Genomic DNA, 20,081 nt, shown 5'->3' with positions numbered 1-20,081 from the left:
TGGTGGATCACAAGGGACGTTTCACCAACATCAACGTGGGATGGCCGGGAAAGGTACATGACGCTCCCATCTTCAGGAACTCTGGTCTGTTTCAAAAGCTGCAGGAAGGGACTTTATTCCCAGAACAGAAAATAACCGTTGGGGATGTTGAAATGCCTATAGTTATCCTTGGGGACCCAGCCTACCCTTAATGCCATGGCTCATGAACCCATACGCAGGCAGCCTGGACAGTGGTCAGGAGCTGTTCAACTACCGGCTGAGCAAGTGCAGAATGCTGGTAGACTGTGCATTTGGACGTTTAAAAGCGCGCAGGTGCAGTTTACTGACTCGCTTAGACCTCAGCGAAATCAATATTCCCACTGTTATTACTGCTTGCTGTGCGCTCCACAATATCTGTGAGAGTAAGGGGGAGACGTTTACGGCAGCGTGGGAGGTTGAGGCAAATCGCCTGGCCGCTGGTTACACACAGCCAGACACCAGGGCGGTTAGAAGAGCACAGGAGGGCGCGGTACGCATCAGAGAAGCTTTGAAAACCAGTTTCATGACTGGCCAGGCTACGGTGTGAAAGTTCTGTTTGGTTCTCCTTGATGAAACCCCCCGCCCCTTGGTTCACTCTACTTCCCTGTAAGATAACCACCCTCCCCACCTCCCTTCGATCACCACTTGCAGAGGCAATAAAGTCATTGTTGCTTCACATTCATGCATTCTTTATTCATTCATCACACAAATAGGGGGATAACTACCAAGGTAGCCGAGGAGGAGTGGTGGAGGAGGGAAGGACAACACCACACAGCACTTTAAAAGTTTAACACTTTAAAACTTATTGAATGCCAGCCTTCTGTTGCTTGGGCAATCCTTTGGAGTGGAGTGGCTGGGTGGCCGGAGGACCCCCACCGTGTTCTTGGGCGTCTGGGTGAGGAGGCTATGGAACTTGGGGAGGAGGGTGGTTGGTTACACAGGGGCTGTAGTGGCGGTCTGTGCTCCTGCTGCCTTTCCTGCAGCTCAACCATACGTTGGAGCATATTGGTTTGATCCTCCAGCAGCCTCAGCATTGAATCCTGCCTCCTCTCATCATGCTGCTGCCACCTTTCAGCTTTAGCCCTCTCTTCAGCCCGCCACCTCTCCTCCCGGTCATTTTGTGCTTTCTTGCACTCGGACATTGTCTGCCTCCACGCATTCATAGAGTCATAGAATATCAGGGTTGGAAGGGACCTCAGGAGGTCATCTAGTCCAAGCCCCTGCTCAAAGCAGGACCAATCCCCAATTTAATCATCCCAGCCAGGGCTTTGTCAAGCCTGACCTTAAAAACTTCTAAGGAAGTTCCTTAAAAAAAAGTTCCTTAAAAACTTCTAAGGAAGGAGATTCTACCACCTCCCTAGGTAATGCATTCCAGTGTTTCACCACCTTCCTAGTGAAGAAGTTTTTCCTAATATCCAATCTAAACCTCCCCCACTGCAACTTGAGACCATTACTCCTCTGTCCTGTCCTCTTCTACCACTGAGAATAGTCTAGAACCATCCTCTCTGGAACCACCTCTCAGGTAGTTGAAAGCAGCTATCAAATCCCGTCTCATTCTTCTCTTCTGCAGACTAAACAATCCCAGTTCCCTCAGCCTCTCCTCATAAGTCATGTGTTCCAGACCCCTAATCATTTTTGTTGCCCTTCGCTGGACTCTCTCCAATTTATCCACATCCTTCTTGAAGTGTGGGGCCCAAAACTGGACACAGTACTCCAGATGAGCCTCACCAATGTCGACTAAAGGGGAACGATCACATCCCTCGATCTGCTCGCTATGCCCCTACTTATACATCCCAAAATGCCATTGGCCTTCTTGGCAACAAGGGCACACTGCTGACTCATATCCAGCTTCTCGTCCACTGTCACCCCTAGGTCCTTTTCCGCAGAACTGCTGCCTAGCCATTCGGTCCCTAGTCTGTAGCTGTGCCTTGGGTTCTTCCGTCCTAAGTGCAGGACCCTGCACTTATCCTTATTGAACCTCATCAGATTTCTTTTGGCCCAATCCTCCAATTTGTCTAGGTCCCTCTGTATCCTATCTCTGCCCTCCAACGTATCAACCACTCCTCCCAGTTTAGTATCATCTGCAAATTTGCTGAGAGTGCAATCCACACCATCCTCCAGATTATTTATGAAGATATTGAACAAAACTGGCCCCAGGACTAACCCCTGGGGCACTCCACTTGACACCGGCTGCCAACTAGACATGGAGCCATTGATCACTACCCGTTGAGCCCGACAATCTAGCCAACTTTCTACCCACCTTATAGTGCATTCATCCAGCCCATACTTCCTTAACTTGCTGACAAGAGTACTGTGGGAGACCGTGTCAAAAGCTTTGCTAAAGTCAAGGAACAACACATCCACTGCTTTCCCTTCATCCACAGAACCAGTAATCTCATCATAGAAGGCGATTAGATTAGTCAGGCATGACCTTCCCTTGGTGAATCCATGCTGACTGTTCCTGATCACTTTCCTCTCATGTAAGTGCTTCAGGATTGATTCCTTGAGGACCTGCTCCATGATTTTTCTGGGGACTGAGGTGAGGCTGACTGGCCTGTAGTACCCAGGATCCTCCTCCTTCCCTTTTTTAAAGGTTGGAACTACATTAGCCTTTTTCCAGTCATCTGGGACTTCCCCCGTTCGCCACGAGTTTTCAGTAATAATGGCCAATGGCTCTGCAATCACAGCTGCCAATTCCTTTAGCACTCTCGGATGCAACTCGTCCAGCCCCATGGATTTGTGCATGTCCAGCTTTTCTAAATAGTCCCTAACCACCTCTTTCTCCACAGAGGGCTGGCCATCTACTCCCCATGTTGTGATGCCCAGCACAGCAGTCTGGGAGCTGTCCTTGTTAGTGAAAACAGAGGCAAAAAAAGCATTGAGTACATTAGCTTTTTCCACATCCTGTCACTAGGTTGCCTCCCACATTCAGTAAGGGGCCCACATTTTCCTTGGCTTTCTTCTTGTTGCCAACATACCTGAAGAAACCCTTCTTGTTACTCTTGACATCTCTTGCTAGCTGCAGCTCCAGGTGCGATTTGGCTCTCCTGATTTCATTCCTACATGCCTGAGCAATATTTTTATACTCTTCCCTGGTCATATGTCCAACCTTCCACTTCTTGTGAGCTTCTTTTTTATGTTTAAGATCCGCTAGGATTTCACCGTTAAGCCAAGCTGGTCGCCTGCCATATTTACTATTCTTTCGACTCATCGGGATGGTTTGTCCCTGTAACCTCAACAGGGATTCCTTGAAATACAGCCAGCTCTCCTGGACTCCTTTCCCCTTCATGTTAGTCCCCCAGGGGATCCTACCCATCCGTTCCCTGAGGGAGTCGAAGTCTGCTTTCCTGAAGTCCAGGGTCCGTATCCTGCTGCTTATCTTTCTTCCCTGTGTCAGGATCCTGAACTCAGCCAACTCATGGTCACTGCCTCCCAGATTCCCGTCCACTTTTGCTTCCCCCACTAATTCTTCCCTGTTTGTGAGCAGCAGGTCAAGAAAAGCTCCCCCCCTAGTTGGCTCCTCTAGCACTTGCACCAGGAAATTGTCCACTATGCTTTCCAAAAACTTCCTGGATTGTCTATGCACCGCTGTATTGCTCTCCCAGCAGATATCAGGAAGATTAAAGTCACCCATGAGAACCAGGGCGTGCGATCTATTAGCTTCTGCGAGTTGCTGGAAGAAAGCCTCATCCACCTCATCCCCCTGGTTCGGTGGTCTATAGCAGACTCCCACCACTACATCACTCTTGTTGCTCACACTTCTAAACTTAATCCAGAGACACTCAGGTTTTTCTGCAGTTTCGTACCGGAGCTCTGAGCAGTCATACTGCTCCCTTACATACAGTGCTACTCCCCCACCTTTTCTGCCCTGCCTGTCCTTCCTGAACAGTTTATAACCATCCATGACAGTACTCCAGTCATTTGAGTTATCCCACCAAGTCTCTGTTATTCCAATCACATCATAATTCCTTGATATCACCAGGACCTCCAGTTCTCCCTGCTTGTTTCCAAGGCTTTGTGCTCTCTCAAAAGAAATTTTGACCAATGTTTTGGCATTTTGTCTGTGCTCTCTCAGTGTGGAAGGACAGCATGAGCTCAGAGAACATTTCATCACGAGTGCGTTTTTTTCGCCTTCTAATCTTCACTAGCCTCTGGGAAAGAGAAGATCCTGTGATCCTTGAAACACATGCAGCTGGTGGAGGAAAAAAAGGGACAGTGGTATTTAAAAAGACATATTTTCTAGAACAGTGGCTACACTCTTTCACGGTAAACCTTGCTGTTAACATTACATACATAGCACATGTGCTTTCATTACAAAGTCACATTTTGCCTCCTCCCACCGCATGGCTAGCCCCTCATCCCTCTCCGTGGCTGACAGCGGGGAACATTTCTGTTCAGCCACAGGCAAACAGCCCAGCAGGAACGGGCACCTCTGAATGTCCCCTTAAGAAAAGCACCCTATTTCAACCAGGTGACCATGAATGATATCACTCTCCTGAGGATAACAGAGAGATAAAGAACGGATGTTGTTTGAATGCCAGCAAACATACACTGCAATGCTTTGTTCTACAATGATTTCCAAGTACGTGCTACTGGCCTGGAGTGGTAAAGTGTCCTACCATGGTGGATGGAATAAGGCTGCCCTCCCCAGAAACCTTTTGCAAAGGCTTTGGGAGTATATCCAGGAGAGCCACGAATGCCAGGGCAAATTAATCATTAAACATGCTTACTTTTAAACCATGTATAGTATTTTAAAAGGTACACTCACCAGAGGTCCCTTCTCCGCCTGGTGGGTCCGAGAGGCAGCCTTGGGTGGATCCGGGGGGGTACTGGCTCCAGGTCCAGGGTGAGAAACAGTTCCTGGCTGTCGGGAAAAATGGTTTCTCCGCTTGCTTGCTGTGAGCTATCTACAACCTCATCATCATCATCTGACTCGTCCCCAAAACCTGCTTCCGTGTTGCCTCCATCTCCATTGAAGGAGTCAAACAACTCAGCTGGGGTAGTGGTGGCTGAACCCCCTAAAATCGCATGCAGCTCATCATAGAAGCGGCATGTTTGGGGCTCGGACCCAGTGCGGCCGTTTGCCTCCTTGGTTTTCTGGTAGGCTTGCCTCAGCTCCGTACGTTCCATGCAGCACTGCTTCGGGTCCCTGTTATGGCCTATGTCCTTCATGCCCTTGGAGATTTTGACCAATGTTTTGGCATTTCGAAAACTGGAACGGAATTCTGATAGCATGGATTCCTCTCCCCATACAGCGATCAGATCCCGTACCTCCCGTTCGGTCCATGCTGGAGCTCTTTTGAGATTCTGGGACTCCATCATGGTCACCTCTGCTGATGAGCTCTGCATGGTCACCTGCAGCTTGCCATGCTGGCCAAACAGGAAATTGAAATTCAAAAGTTTGCGGGCCTTTTCCTGTCTACCTGGCCAGTGCATCTGAATTGAGAGTCCTGTCCAGAGCGGTCACATTGGAGCACTCTGGGATAGCTCCCGGAGGCCAATACCATCTAATTGTGTCCACAGTACCCAAATTTGACCCAGCAAGGCTGATTTCAGCGCTAATCCCCTTGTCGGGGGTGGAGTAAGGAAATCAATTTTAAGAGCCCTTTAAGTCGAAAAAAAGGCTTCATCGTGTGGACGGGTGCAGGGTTAAATTGATTTAACGCTGCTAAATTTGACCTCAACTGCTAGTGTAGACCAGGGCTTAGTGACTTGCCCATTGTCACATGGAGAAAGTCTATATCCTAGGAAGGTCTCTCTGTCTTGCGCCTTATATGCTAACAATCCTTCCGGCCCTTCCATTATAAATTGAATAGACCAGGGTGAAATCCTGGTTCCACTATAATCAATTGGAGTTTTGCTATTAACTTCAGTGGGGCCAGGATTTCACTCAAAGGACACACAGTTCCAGACAACCACCATACTTTAAAGTAGTTAAAGTGTAAGAGCAATCTAATACATTCTCAAAATGGTGAAAGGAGATGAAAATAGGTTTGTTCAAAAGATTTTTACATGAAAGATCAGGTCCCTGAAAACTAGAAAATTACAAGATTAACAGCATTAAACAAAAAAGGTGCAAGAAATAACTGATTACAAACTGGGATAACTTTATCAAAGTTAGAAAATGCATATTTGAAAAATTTTGGGGGATTTGAGGTATATGCCTTAAAAGAGTCAAATTTTCATTCATACTCCAATTGCATACAAAAAGGTTGTAATGATTCTTCTGTTTGCAAGTGTAAAAAGCACTGATTACACATCTTTCTGCTTACCAAACACAGAAACCTGCTTGCATATGCAACCATAGGCTTAGTACACATAACCTGGCATAGGTGCAATTTTATGAACACAAATGAGTGCACGCAGTTTAGCAAGCATAAAATTTGGGGCACTATGTTTGAAAATTTTTCTTCAACTTGAGTAGAGATGATGAATGTGGATTTGTGAGGAGGAAGCCTGGCTAAGTTAATTTGCTGTTTGTGGGGATCTTTAAGTTAATTACCACTAAGATGCTGTAGGCACGGGGAATGAAGTGAATGTTACTGGATTACAAAAATAAATTAATATTCAACACTAAGAATTACTGTCTAGTGTCAAGTAAGTTGTGATATAAAATAAATTTAGGTCATACAATAATTAAAATTAAATAAAAAACTTGTGCAACGCCACAAAGTATTGACTGTAAACAGTAACTCCACCATCTGTAAAATAAATTGCCAGTAAAGTAGCTTAGGTCTTGTTCATAGCGTCAAGACTGTCAAGTGGAAGATAAAGTTTTCTGATGGCATCAACACTGAAGAATAAAAAAAAAGCAACAATACAAAGAGGTCCAGAGATACTTGACTCAGATTTTGGGCAGGGAGTGAAAAGGTACATTTGAGCTAAAAAAGGTAGAGTAAAGGACTATTTAAAGAACCAAAATTCAGAGCACTTATTCCATGTAGTAGTACCTCAGAAACAGCTTTAAAAAAAAAAGGAATCTACAATAGTGTAGATTTCCTCTTTCCTGACCTCAAAAGCACTTTACAAACACTAGTGGTTTGAGGTCTAACTTGTGATGAAGGTAACCCCACTTTCCAAATGGGTAAAATATAGGTGTTAAGAGGCTAAGTGACTTGCCAAAGGTCACACAGCTAGACAATGGCAGAGGCAGAGAGAACCCAGGGGTCCAAAACAGTTTCCTAATTACAGATTACTACAGGAAACTCCTTGAAGCCATTACTATCCCAGTGGATATTTCATTAAATAGCTACAAAATTTAGAAACTGAATTGATACTGCAAAAATATCCTTCCTTACATAGCCCATCAGCACGCTATAATCTCAAGTGACCTGCTCTGCTTAGGGGGCCTTCAAACAGAAAATGGACTGTTGCAACATGTGGTCAACAACTAGGCCTCCATGGGTCTCTTCTCCCCTTGATGAGTGACTGCCATTGAAGCTAATACCTGTTACCTTGTGTTTTCTTGTGTTCTCGTCCAGTGTGCACGTGCACGTGTCCAACACCAAGGCAGGAGCTTCAGCCTGAACTGTGATTGCCCCTCAGATGCTTTTGTCAGTTTCAGGACAGCCTCTCTCATCTCGCTGATACAGATGTAAGTGTGAAGTCTGAAAAAAAGTTAAATAAAGTTTCTGAGTCCTGCTGAGCTGTGATTGACAGTCGACATAAGACATGAAGAGGTGAGGGACAAAGCTGGCAACATACTACCTCTGTGCTCTTCTGACTCCTGCCAGGGGGCTGGGGCTACTCTAACTTGTACCAACATTGACACCCATCTCAGTGTCATTATACTGGCTAAGAACTGATGGAGCATAGCAACTTGCATCCAACATTTTATACGTGAAAGGGGTAACAGAGCCAGTTATGCCAGTGTACAGCACTTGGGGACCCCCAGCTTCCCAACTAGGGTAATTCTGTGCCAACAGAGCAATTCGAAGAGACCTTATTAGGGCCCATATATTCTACTTGCAATACAGCTAATCTGCTAATTTATCACCTGGGACAGCAGAATTAAAAATAAATTAATAAATTAGAAAATGGCACAGCTGAACGTACCTTCTCCAAACTATTCTGGGGAAGCAGGGGACAGTTAGATAATTCTGTTCGATGAGATTTTGGGGGGAGGGAGGGGAGAGGAAGCCAGAGCCTATAACTGAGACAAAGTAGTAAGACTCTTAAGCCGAAGTTTCCAGTAAGTACCCATCTTGTCAGCATTATTGATCTGTTCTGGCAACATACAGCATATTCATGTGCCATATAATTCAGCAGTCATTGTCAAAATGGATTGTGTGAGCAATAACAGGCTTCCACCAACAATTCAGAGCTACTCTATTCTCTGATACACTGATGCAGTCTGGCCATAATTTACTTCCCTCTTGTGAATGGTAAATTGCCTTTCAGGTTTTGGTGATGTCTGTCTGAAATCCTTGCAGGTTCCTGCTGCTGATTGGCTAGAACTGTGCACACAATTAGTCTGTGTTTGTTACTGTGTTCCACACCCATATTGTTGTCTTATGCAGCTGGTAAGTCTTATCCTTTAGACTGTAAACAATATGGGAAAGGACTTGTCATGTACTCCATGTTTGTACAGTGCCGTGCACTAGCAATATACAAATGTTAAATAGGCCAAGAAATAGGGGAATCTGTGGGAGCATTCTGTGGTGGTAGGAGATGGACAGCTCTGAAATCCTGTTTCTTCATAGCATAGGTAGGGCACTGGCAACAACCGTGCAAGCTGCCCCGCACACAGAGGAGAGATTCATTTTGCAGGTGAGAGAGGGGTTCAATCTGCACACCCTTTAGTTTAGTTTAGTTTAGTCCTTGGGCTCTCTCTTGGTTTAGTCCTTGGGCTCTCTGTGGAAACTGCCAACAAAATGTCCAACTATGGTGGAGTCAGGGAAAGGTGAAATGAGAACACTTGTCCACTAGGAATGGGGCTGAGAGCACCAGTCTACTTTATCCTATGATGCTGTTTGTTAGAGGTAACTTTGTCCCTAACATGCTGGGCTGGATTAAAACCAGTGGTCAAGTGGTGAAAGGATCCAGTGTCCATTTTAATCCACTGAGCCAACTATTCCCCCAAATTAGGGAAAGTCAGAAATATTTTGTTTTATGTGAATATGTCTGTTAATCTTTTCATAATACATCAGCACTCCTGGGAGTTGCAAGTAACAGAAAAAGTCACTAATGAGATATGAGATACATATTTTTATGCCACCTTGCAGAGAGATTGCAAATAATGATGCTTGTAATTTACGCAGCTCAATCTATCTGAAATGAACGCTCATCGTAAGCCACTTGCTGAATGGTGGTAGCCTGTTAATAGGAACAGAAGAGAACTGTATTGTATGTTTGGGAGATAGATTTCTGCTGTGAAATGACTCAAAAGTTATCTATAAGGGTGGGTCACTTGGACAGGTTGCTCTGCACAAAGAGGAATGTTTTATAAGCGAAGGGCTCTATCAGTGCAAAGCAAAATTAAAATTTGATGAGCAATTAGATATTAATTGGTGCTCAGTTATTTCACTCTGATGTCCAGCAGGCCCATAAACAGAGTACTGCTAACTTTAAATACCCATCAATACATGTTTATGGCCATTGATAAAGAAGTTTGGAGCACAGAGCTGAGAATTTTTCAGATGCAGTCAGGCAGCGGAGATGGTCAAAGGCACAAACTGGAGCTAGGGACCCAACTCCCACTGAGTGTCACCGGAAATTGGATGCCTAAGCACCCTTTGTGTCTGTGAAAATTTCTCCCACAGCTCATGAATAAAACATGCCATTGAAACATGCCTTGTGGGAAGACTTGAACAATTTGAGTTTTATCCAGAAAAGAGAACAGACTCAGCTTTGCCATTTACAGGACACATTTCTCTAGTAAAATAGGAGCTGTTGCTGAAGATACCATGGAGACAAAGATCTAGATGAAGCTGACGCAGAACAGGAAGGCAGATATGCTCCTTTGCATGTCAATGCACAGACTATTTTAATTCTTATAGCAATGCTAGCGTCTGAGCTCTAGGAACAAGCCACAATTTTAGGTAGGTTTGCGGATACAGTGAACATGTAGAATTTTGCAACATGTAAGAATTATGGAAAGTTTCTCTCTTTACTCTTAGTTCTTACCAGTTTTGGAATTTGGAAAAAGAGGAGAAAAAAAAATCACACACACACACACAATATATGCTACTTTATGTAGATGGTGGGAACTATTTACAGTAGCAGGGTCGTGGAATGAATGAATTAGTAGTGAGACTGAACTCACATTGCTTCATATTAATCCTAAATTAAAAATACCAGATTAAAATCTTTTGCATTAGCAAACACTCTGGCCAAACCAGAAAGTTCAAAATGCCATACTACACTAACGTTAAAACATTTGGTTAATGAAAAGTAATCAAAACAAACACTGTTTTCTAAGAGGAGCATTTGAAAGACCGATGCAGTCTCATTTTTGAATTTTGCAACAAGATTTTGATTTAAAGAAGCAGGAATGCAAGATACCAGACCATTCATTCTACCTGGGAGGTTTTTCTTGTACACATTTGTAATGTGCATGAATAATAGAACTTGTTTCTTGTATCTTTCCCTGAAATTAAAATGGTAACAAATCACACATTGGTGTTTGTTAAGAATAAAATTATTTCTTATATTTAAGATACAAGATGACAATGTTTTCCAGGAATAATAAAAGGAATCATCCTTAAGAATAGACAGATCTTTCTTGTTATATTTGCTCTGAATTCTAGAAATATCTCTAAACGTAGTCTAACAAGACTGTTTCGCAAGAAATTAATGAGGAACAAACATTAATTATTTATGTCCTGAAACCGTAGGTCTGCTAATGTTTCTGCTAATCACCAAAGCCAAACAGATGTATCACTATAAAGGCAATCTTGGTGAATATGAAGAGGTGAAAGAACAACTTTGAAAAGTCTACTTCATTACAATTAGGTGAAACGCATCAGTGCCCCAAAAGTCTATTTACCTGCAATTACAGTTTTAAAATGCTACAATATAAAGGTAAGATCCCAGTTTGTTCCAAGACCATGTTCTATTTGAAAAAGCTTAATCTATGTATTGTACTGAAATATTATAAAACAGTAACATACCATAGATTCATAAATTATAAGGCCAGAAGGGATCATTATGATCATCTTGTCTGATCTCCTATACAACATAGGCCATAAGACTTCCCTGAATCAATCTCTGTTTCAACTAAAGCATATCTTTTAGAAAAAACATCTACACTTAATTTGAAAGTTTCCAGTGATGGAGAATTTACCATAATCCTTGGTTAGTTGATCCAATCGGTCATTATCCTCATTGTTACTGATTCATCTAGCTTCATCTTTCAGCCATTGATCTTATTAAACTTGCATCTCATAGATTGAGGAGCACTTTATCATCAAATTTCTGTTCCCCAGATAGATGCTTATAAACTGTCCAAGTCAACTCTTAACCTTCTCTTTGTTAAACTAAACAGATCACTAAAAGGCATGTTTACCAGTCCTTTGATCATTCTCATGGCTCTTCTCTGAATGCTTTTCAATTTTCCAACATCTTTTTTGAATTGTAGACACCAGAAGTAGACACAATATTCCAGCACCAGTTGCACCAGTGTCAAGTACAGAGGTAATATGATCTCCCTTCTACTCAAATTTCCATTTACGCATCTAAGGATCGCATTAGTACTTTTGGCCACAGCATTTCATTGGGAGTTGATGTTCAGCTGATGATCCTGGTGGATGGTCTTTTTCCAGAGTCATTGCTTCCCAGGATAGAGTCCCTTATCCTGTAAGCCTGACCCAGGTCTCAGCTGCAAGATACATTGACTTTGCACTTGACTGTTAAAACACATTGCTTGCTTGTGCCCAATTTACCAAGCAATCCAGATCACTCTATCCTCTTCATTAATTTACTGACATCCCCGATCTTTGTGTCATCTGCAAACTATCAGTAATGACTATGTTCATCATTCTAATTTCTTAGTCAAAATGTTGGTACCAACTCAAATACCTTATGGACATCTATACATATTACATCAACACTATTACCTTATCAACCAAACTTGTGCTCTCAAACAAATAGCTTAAGTGTGACAAGATCTATTTTCAATAAACCTATGTTGATTGTCATTAGTCCAGTATCAGCCATTCCATTATTGTCAGGCTGACAGGCCTATAACTACCCAAGATGTCCCATTTACCCTTTTAAAATATTCACACAACATTAGCTTTCTCCATCCTCCGGAACAGACAATGTTCCGGAGACTTACTAAAAACAAAAAACAAAACAAAAAAACCCAAACCCCTCAACATTACCATTGAAGAGAGTTCCTCAGCCAGCTCTTTTAAAGCTCTTGGATGCAAGTTATCTGGACCTGATGTTTTTAAAATGTCACTTTAGTAGATGCTGTTTAATATCCTCCTGAGTTACTGCTGACATGGAAAGTATTTCATCATCATTGGATATGACTACATCATCCATTTTAACCAGTGTAGCCTTCTTGGCATTTAGTAATATGTTCTTAAACAACTCCTAATCATTCATATTTTTCTGTTTTAGTTCTTTCTTCCCAACTAATTTGAGCTTTGTGAAATTGTCCTTTTAAAGCACCAAATAGGTGTGTCACTGATTTGGATTATATTCTGTTTGCACTTAAGAAATGTGATCAAGTCGTGATCATTTGTACCTAAGCTATTACTAATTTTCAGTTTGTGATTAATTTCTCTTTATCTACCAAGATGAGGTTTAATACAGAATTCTCCTGTGCTGGATGCAACATGTTTTGAGCTAGGAAATCATCTACAATATTTAGAAATTCCAAGGATCTTTAGTACTGGCAGGCTGGGACCTCGAGTACATATCAGGTTAAAGTCTCCCATGATCACAAAGGTATTTTCCTATACATTATAGGTAAGTGCTTAAGGAGCCAATTCACTAATGTGATTTGGTGGCGTGTAGTGGACACCAGCTAATGCCCCCATCTTGTGCTTTACCTGTTAGGACACTGATCCATAGGCATTCAAGATCATTTTCTTCAAAGAGGTCAGTGACTCAAAGAACCAATGTCATTTTTGACAGAGTGCTACTCCCTCACCCCTTTTCCTCACTCAATTTTTCCCTGATCATTGTTTGTAACATTCCAATCATGTAAATAATCCCACCAGGTGTCAGTTATACCATATATGTCAAATCTATGCTCAGAAATCCAATTTCTCTTATTACCCAGGCTCCGAGCATTGGTTGTTTAATTGCTGAACCACATCCTATGGTGCCTTGATTAATTTTGATCTTAACATTTTTGTGCTAAATGAGTACTTATTTGTTCACGCTTTTCATCCTCTCCTTTTGTTATTGGTCAAATGCCCTCCTGACTCGTCTAGCCCAGAGGTTTTCAACCTGTGGTCCGCGGACCCTTGGGGGTCTGCAGACCATGTCCAAAATTTCCAAAGGGGTCTGCACCTCCATTCAAATCTTTTTAGAGGTCCGCAAATGAAAAAAGGTTGAAAACCACTGGTCTAGGCAAACTGTCCCTGAGAAGATGGTAGTACTGACATGGACATCATCCAAAACGTACAACCCCTTCTCCCTACAGAAGATGGACGAATGTTCCACAAAAATCAAAACCACTCTACTTTACACACTTACCTAGCTAGGGATTCATTTTCAGAATCTTCTGCCTTCTTTCTTCCTTCACTTGCAAGAACAGGAAGGATCTCAGAGATGATTACTTGGACATTCTTCTCCTTCAGCACCCTTCTGAATTCCACATATTGGGTGAGATATCCCATGACAGTATCATTAGTGCCAATGTGCACCAGCACAAGGGGATCTTTGCCAACTTCAGAAGCATCTCTTAGAGTGGCATCTCATGGCACCAGAAGACAGCACATCATCCTGTTGTCTGTCTGTTCTCCCTCACAGAATGTTCTTCCCCATTCTTTTTACTACAGAATGCCCAACCAGGATGGTCTGTCTTCCTTAGATGCTGAAGATCTGTGAGGGCATGTCTGATTTTCCCTACAAATCGGGCTCAGCAGCCAGCCAATGGCACACCTCTCCATTCCATTTAACCAGCTGGATTTTCAGAGCTATCTTCTGCAGTTTCTATGCTGATGACCTGGTAAAGGCTGGAAAGTAGTACAGGCCTGACCCAAAGCCCACTGGAATCAATGGATGTCTTTCATTGAGTTCATGGGTTTTTGGCTCATCCCTTTGTAGAAATGGGAAATAGGAAAGGAAAACATAAGGGGAAAACGGAGAACTTTAGCTTTTGGTTCTTCAAATACAAACTCAAAGATTGAGTACAAGAATAAATCCTGTAGTTGCACTTCTAGTGTGTTGAACCACAATCCTAGATCTGAAGATCCCTGCTGTGTCTTCAAATGAAAAGAGTGTACATAGAGAAAACAAAGAAAAATTAATGCTTTAACAAGTTTTAGGGCCTGATTTTCAAACTGTGCCTCCATCTTGGTGAAAACAATTTTACTTCTAAAACTGAGCCTGCAAATGCTACTATTTAGACATTTGCCTACCAGAATACACTTGAAAAACTGGTGGCCTGGTTTGGCTGTGTGTGTATGGGGGGAAATCAAAGCATAATTAATGTATTAGACAAAGAGTTATACGTCAAGGCTAAAGTTTGGAGCACTACAAAAATAAATAAATAAATACAAGTGATCTTGTCTTTTACTTCAACAGGCTGAAATATTGCCAGACTTCAGAGATAAGCAATTTACCCAGGCATTCTGCAATCAATCATAATGAAGACTACATCATGAGTGAAGTTTTTCCCTTGAGCGCGCATACGCACACTGTGCCTCTTCAAAACCCTCTCTAACTCCTTGTGGAGCTAGACAATACTGTTCCAGCTATTAGCTGAAGGGGGTCACTACAAAGTATGTAATAAGAGAACATGCTTCCATTCACACCCTCCAGGGATTAAATGCTTTTCCAGGCTGAGAGCAAAATTCATTCTAACAATATTGCAGAAAGCAAGTTCAGATCGTCACATATTTATGCCAAAGAGTCGTATTCACATTTATTTCAGACGTCTCACAATCAGTAGACCAGCAAGAGGAGATAATGGTTTTTCACTTCATTAAAATGCTATCCTTGGTGATTTAAGTAGAGATTTCAGACCTTCCTCACCAAGGAGCTGATAGCTTGGTGCTCTGGGCTTCTACATTCAGACAGCTTATAAGAACTTTACAAACATTTATTCAATCCTGGAGCACTGGAATTCCACCTGTGCTGCAGGATTAATTCCACTGAGTTCCTGCAGAACAGGAGGAATTTCAGAGCTTGTCTATACTGGGAAATTTTTCTAACTAGTCTGTCTGTCTAACCTGATTTTAAACCTGGTAAGAGTCATAGGGGTCTCAAAACTAGAGCACTAAGACTAGGTCAGGCTGCCTAAAACTAGACCTACATCATAGCTGCATCTGCAAGAGATTGAGAGACCTGCTCAAGGTCCCTAAGTAGGTTGGTGGCAGAACTGAAGACAGAAGCCAAAACTGACTTCTACTCATATGCTGTAACCATCAGACCATGCTCCCTCCTATGTACCCTGTGGATCCCTTTGAACTCGTTCTGATGGCCCTGCATATGAGGTACTCTGGAAGTCGGCATAAAGGTTTATGGGTTGTTTCTAGAAAGTAAGATTTGGAACACCTGCCCCCCGCCTCCACCCAAAAGTTAGCGCTGCCCCTCTGGCTGAGGGCCGCTAGGGACAAGGATGTTTTAAAGCTGTTGGGTGCATGCCTGCCCTGTAGCTCTATAAAATTATTCAGCTTTGCGTTGCCTTCACATCCCTTTTACATTAATGCTCACTGAAATCTTCATTAAAATTTGAAATTAAAATGTTACAATCAAAGAAGGAAGGGGAGAAATCCTGTCACCTGACATTAAACTCACCGTTTCCACATTTACATTGAGGGTTTTTAATTACCCCAAAATAAATGAATAAATAAATCACACCGGCTGCTATGTCAGAGTCTGGGGAACGTAAGTAGTCGCTGGCCAAAGCGCGTGTACCGTTAGTTGCAAATTCCATGTATGGTATCAGTGCTGACAAGCCAAAGCTTCCTGCATCACTCACTATGTTTTATTAAGGAACAGAATCTGCTAGGCCATGTAGCCGGCAGTGGCTGCTGAACACGCACCAGCTGAATTCCCTTTGCCGCTGCAGACACTCCCAAGTCACAGGCATCACACAGTGTTTTTAGAAGTTCCGTGTATCTTCTTCTGTCAAAACATCCCTGATTCTTACCGCCGTTGGTCACCCATCAAACGCACCTATCCTTTCCTTTCCTGAGCACAACAATCCCCCTGAAAGCCTAACCGTCTTAAATGACATTATATTGGGTACAGAGCTGCATTAATGCAATGGAATTTTCCACAGCAGCCAAAGGTTTATAGCTCATAAATAGCAGATAGGAGTTTTTCCAAAGCACCTAAGAAATTTAGGAGCACAGGTCCAATTGACATTCACATCTAATGATTTTCAATGTGCCATGTGCGCCTAAATCCCTTAGGCACTTTAGAAAAATCCCACCTCACACTCCACAATTATTTGGTCTCTTCCCCCTTGTTCCCTCTAACATTTTGCCCAGTCAGGTTCAGAAAACAGGGCTTTTGGCACCGCTCATGAGACTATTTTAGCCAGATGTCACTGTCATACACTCTTTCTGTCCCCGTTATTTTCCTTTGATTATTTTCACCTCAGTTTACCTGCTCTTCCCACCCCCACCTCTGAACACGCCTACTCCTTCCCTGCCTTCATCAAACCAGAAACTCAAATTTTGGCTTTAAGTTCACAAATGAGTTTCAAGCTGGCCTTGTCAATACACTAGTATATACTTACATACAGCCTTTTAGTGCTTGCTTTCCCCGTCATCCTTTAGCCGAGCTGCTCTTCAGTACAAAACTCTCCTCATAGACCAGCCCTTCCAGCACTTTCCACATGGTTGATGCAATCCTTCCAGTTGTCAACCTGTGTTGGGGAGGTGCCCACAATTGCACCGGTTAGCCTGGATTTGTTGTACCAGTGCTGTATACAGGGAGACTAGCGCCTCTTCAATCTATGAGCTGTCATTTGTGCAGCCCACAGATTAAAGTGCAGGGCTTCCCCCCACTCCCATTTCTGCCTCCCAAGCTTCTCCCTCCTGTTGAATACTGTACCAGGATGACAGCACTTCTCCCCTGGCCCCCACCTTTACACACACCTTCACTTGCATTCCTCTAGCTCAGTGGTTCTCAAACTATGGGCGCCACTTGTTCAGGGAAAGCCCCGGCAGACCGGGCTGGTTTGTTTATCTGCCTTGTCCACAGGTTTGGCCGATTGCAGCTCCCACTGGCCATGGTTCACCACTCCAGGCCAATGGGGGCTGCGGGCAGGGCAGCCAGCACAGCTTTCTGTCTTGCTAATCTTCCTCACTCCCCACATAAAATAACAGAACTATAACCTTAAACATTAACAATGCAGAAACCTCAAACTGTGTAAACTAAAGCAGTGATATGATCTTATTACTATGATCCTTGTCCCATTTCCCCCACCTTGCTGCTATTACTGGAGTTCTAGCTAAAGCTACCGGTCCCGATTCTGACCGCATTACTCATATTGAGTAGTAGTTTATTCAGAGTAGTCATGCTGAAATCAAATTGCAGAGTGAAGGTGACAGTCAATCTGTGATACTGTAAGCTGCAAGGAATTTTGTCTGCATGGAGCCATGCACACTTATGGCAGATTATAAATAATTTCATTAAAAATACTATGTTAAAAGAATCTTACTGTTGCAAAAAGTGTAAAATAATCAACTACCATAACTGATCATCATAATGCATGGCAAATTACAGTTGCACAAGCAGAATTAATTCTGGCACTTCCTAATTTTTGCTGGACTTTGCAACCGTAACATTAAATTTATTTGTTTTTTTAAAAAGCAAACAAAACAAATTCCATTAAGTGAAACCATACTGAAACCCCCGCAACATGGACCATCACCAGGACTGAAACCTCTAGATCCATAGCACAGACTTCTACCATTTGAGCTGATGGGAGTAACTGGCAGCAGTAGTAGGCAGTTATCCCCCTCTAAGGGGCTAGTCCAAACACTTTGCCAGTGAACTTCTGTCGCTTGCTGAAAGCACAGAAATGCTGAAACTTGAGTGCCCTGGGTTCAATTTCAAGTTCGAGAGGGGAGTGCCCTCTAGTGGTACTAAACACTTCTCAGCCTGTCCCTCTCAGTTCCTTTATGTCCTGTGCCTCTCCCTGCTCCTATTATTCCCCACCTTACCTCTGGCTCCTGCCTGGCCCCCTCTCAAATGCAGAGGGATGATAGGAAGGGAGGAGTCAGGTCGATTGCTACCTAGCCACTGGCAAGGGGAGCACGGAGAGAGTCTCCCTGTTCTCAGCTTTCAGACTAGCAGCCGTGTTAGTCTGTATTCGCAAAAAGAAAAGGAGTACTTGTGGCACCTTAGTGACTAAATAAATTGGTTAGTCTCTAAGGTGCCACAAGTCCTCCTCCTCTTTTTCCCTGTTCTCAGTTCCAGTACCTGGCACCACAACAGCCCCAGCAGACAGCAAGAGCCATTACAGGGAAAGTCCAGTTCAGCCCCTGCAGCAGCCTTGGGATGGAGCATGCTCAATGCAGTCAGTATGTTTGGGGATGGGGAGCATGCCCAGTTATTCAATCTCTGGGAGAATTTAGTTGCCGGATTCTAACCAACTTCTGAGCATGTATGAACTGCAACTTTCACAGGCTTATAAATTGGCCAAACTTGGGTGGATTTTTACATGAATGGCAGAGGGCACATCCCTAACACGAGGGTGACCGCCCTGACAAATTTCAAGTCCCTGCTCCGAAGCATGGAAGTGCTAGACGAACTTTTCAATGAAACTGTGCTAAGGATTTCTCATGTGCAAAATAGTATTTTTCCTCTAACTTTTCCCAGAACAGGCAGACACCCACCATGGACAATTTCTGCCTGAATAACTTAAGTTTGGCAAAGTTGTAAGCAACTGAAACCAGAGTCTTACGCTGGAAAGTGTGTGTTAACGACAGATAGCACAACCAGCTCAGGTTAAAGTGTCCCGTTAGGTTTCATTTACACTTTTTCCAGCGAGGAGATACAAATGCTGCCTCGGTAGGAGGGCTCACTTCCATTCAATTCTTACTTCATGCATGTCCAGCTGAAAAGGGAATCTTTACGAGAACTGAACTGGCAACCACATTGCCCTGGGTAAAGATCAGAGCAGGTGCTGTTCTGATTTTGTACTAAGCATCATAAGCAGGTAGAGTTTGAAAGTTAGTTACCTTTCAATTCTACCTTCCCTCCCAATCCCAACGTGAAAAGTTGACTGGATCTACTGGCAAGCCATTTTCTTTCGAGCCAAGTCAGAATGGTTTTGTCCACTAATTGAACTAGAAGGTGTGGACAAGGGAATGCTCTAACAAAGCCAGGATCAGCAAGTAAAAGCCAGAGACAAAAAACAAAACAAAAATCCCCCAAAAGAAAAACAAAAACCTAAAAAAGACACATAGGATGAAATCATACTCCATTTATACCCTGTGTAACCCCAGTGAAGTTAGAGCAGAATTCAGCCAGGTATATTTACAGCTACTGTCCTTGACTCCATGGATTACCCTAGTGTCTGAAAGTAGTGTACTCTGAATCCAGGGATCAAAGATTTGGGAATAAAGCCACATTCCTCATGATATACAACAGGTTGACCGTGTCCCTTTAACAATATTTAAAATGAGATTCCTGCTGTGAATATAGACAGGACTAAAAACAGCAGAGGTTTTCATGTTTATCGAGTCAATGGCTTTCAGACAGAATATCCTGCTTGCAAGAAAACTGTTTTTACTGTCAGGTCTGCAAATGCTATCTGGAATCTAGAGCTGGCTGGAACATTTTTGACCAAATGTCTTTTTGATGGACTGTGGTGTTTCAAAACCTAAATGTCTTGTGGAGACGTATCCATCTCAACGGAGCTTTCGTCCAGGGGAGAATAAAAAAACCTGACCATTTTGACAATTCAGTTTTTGCGAAAA

At 43.1% G+C, this 20,081-nt stretch overlaps 1 protein-coding gene across 3 annotated transcripts in view; it reads right to left on the bottom strand.

The window, feature by feature from the left end:
* Positions 1 to 697: 697 nt before the first annotated feature.
* The window catches only part of LOC140915669 (zinc finger and SCAN domain-containing protein 32-like), a 35,721-nt gene continuing 16,337 nt past the window's right edge, over positions 698 to 20,081 (bottom strand). The window contains exons 2-6 of one of the 3 annotated variants that reach the window (XM_073355732.2): positions 16,889 to 17,017; positions 13,672 to 14,236; positions 7,473 to 7,625; positions 4,787 to 5,388; positions 698 to 4,210 (exon numbers count right to left, since the gene is read on the bottom strand). In XM_073355732.2, coding sequence (XP_073211833.1) covers positions 4,153 to 4,210; positions 4,787 to 5,367 — 639 coding nt within the window. In that variant the 5' untranslated portion in view covers positions 5,368 to 5,388; positions 7,473 to 7,625; positions 13,672 to 14,236; positions 16,889 to 17,017 and the 3' untranslated portion in view covers positions 698 to 4,152. The remainder of the gene's footprint in view (positions 4,211 to 4,786; positions 5,389 to 7,472; positions 7,626 to 13,671; positions 14,237 to 16,888; positions 17,018 to 20,081) is intronic. The other 2 variants (XM_078854011.1, XM_078854012.1) reach the window with 2 other exon arrangements.

The sequence above is a fragment of the Lepidochelys kempii genome, chromosome 8 (assembly GCF_965140285.1).
Source record: "Lepidochelys kempii isolate rLepKem1 chromosome 8, rLepKem1.hap1, whole genome shotgun sequence".
Classification (NCBI taxonomy): domain Eukaryota; kingdom Metazoa; phylum Chordata; order Testudines; family Cheloniidae; genus Lepidochelys; species Lepidochelys kempii.
This window is presented reverse-complemented; position numbering and strand designations above follow the sequence as displayed.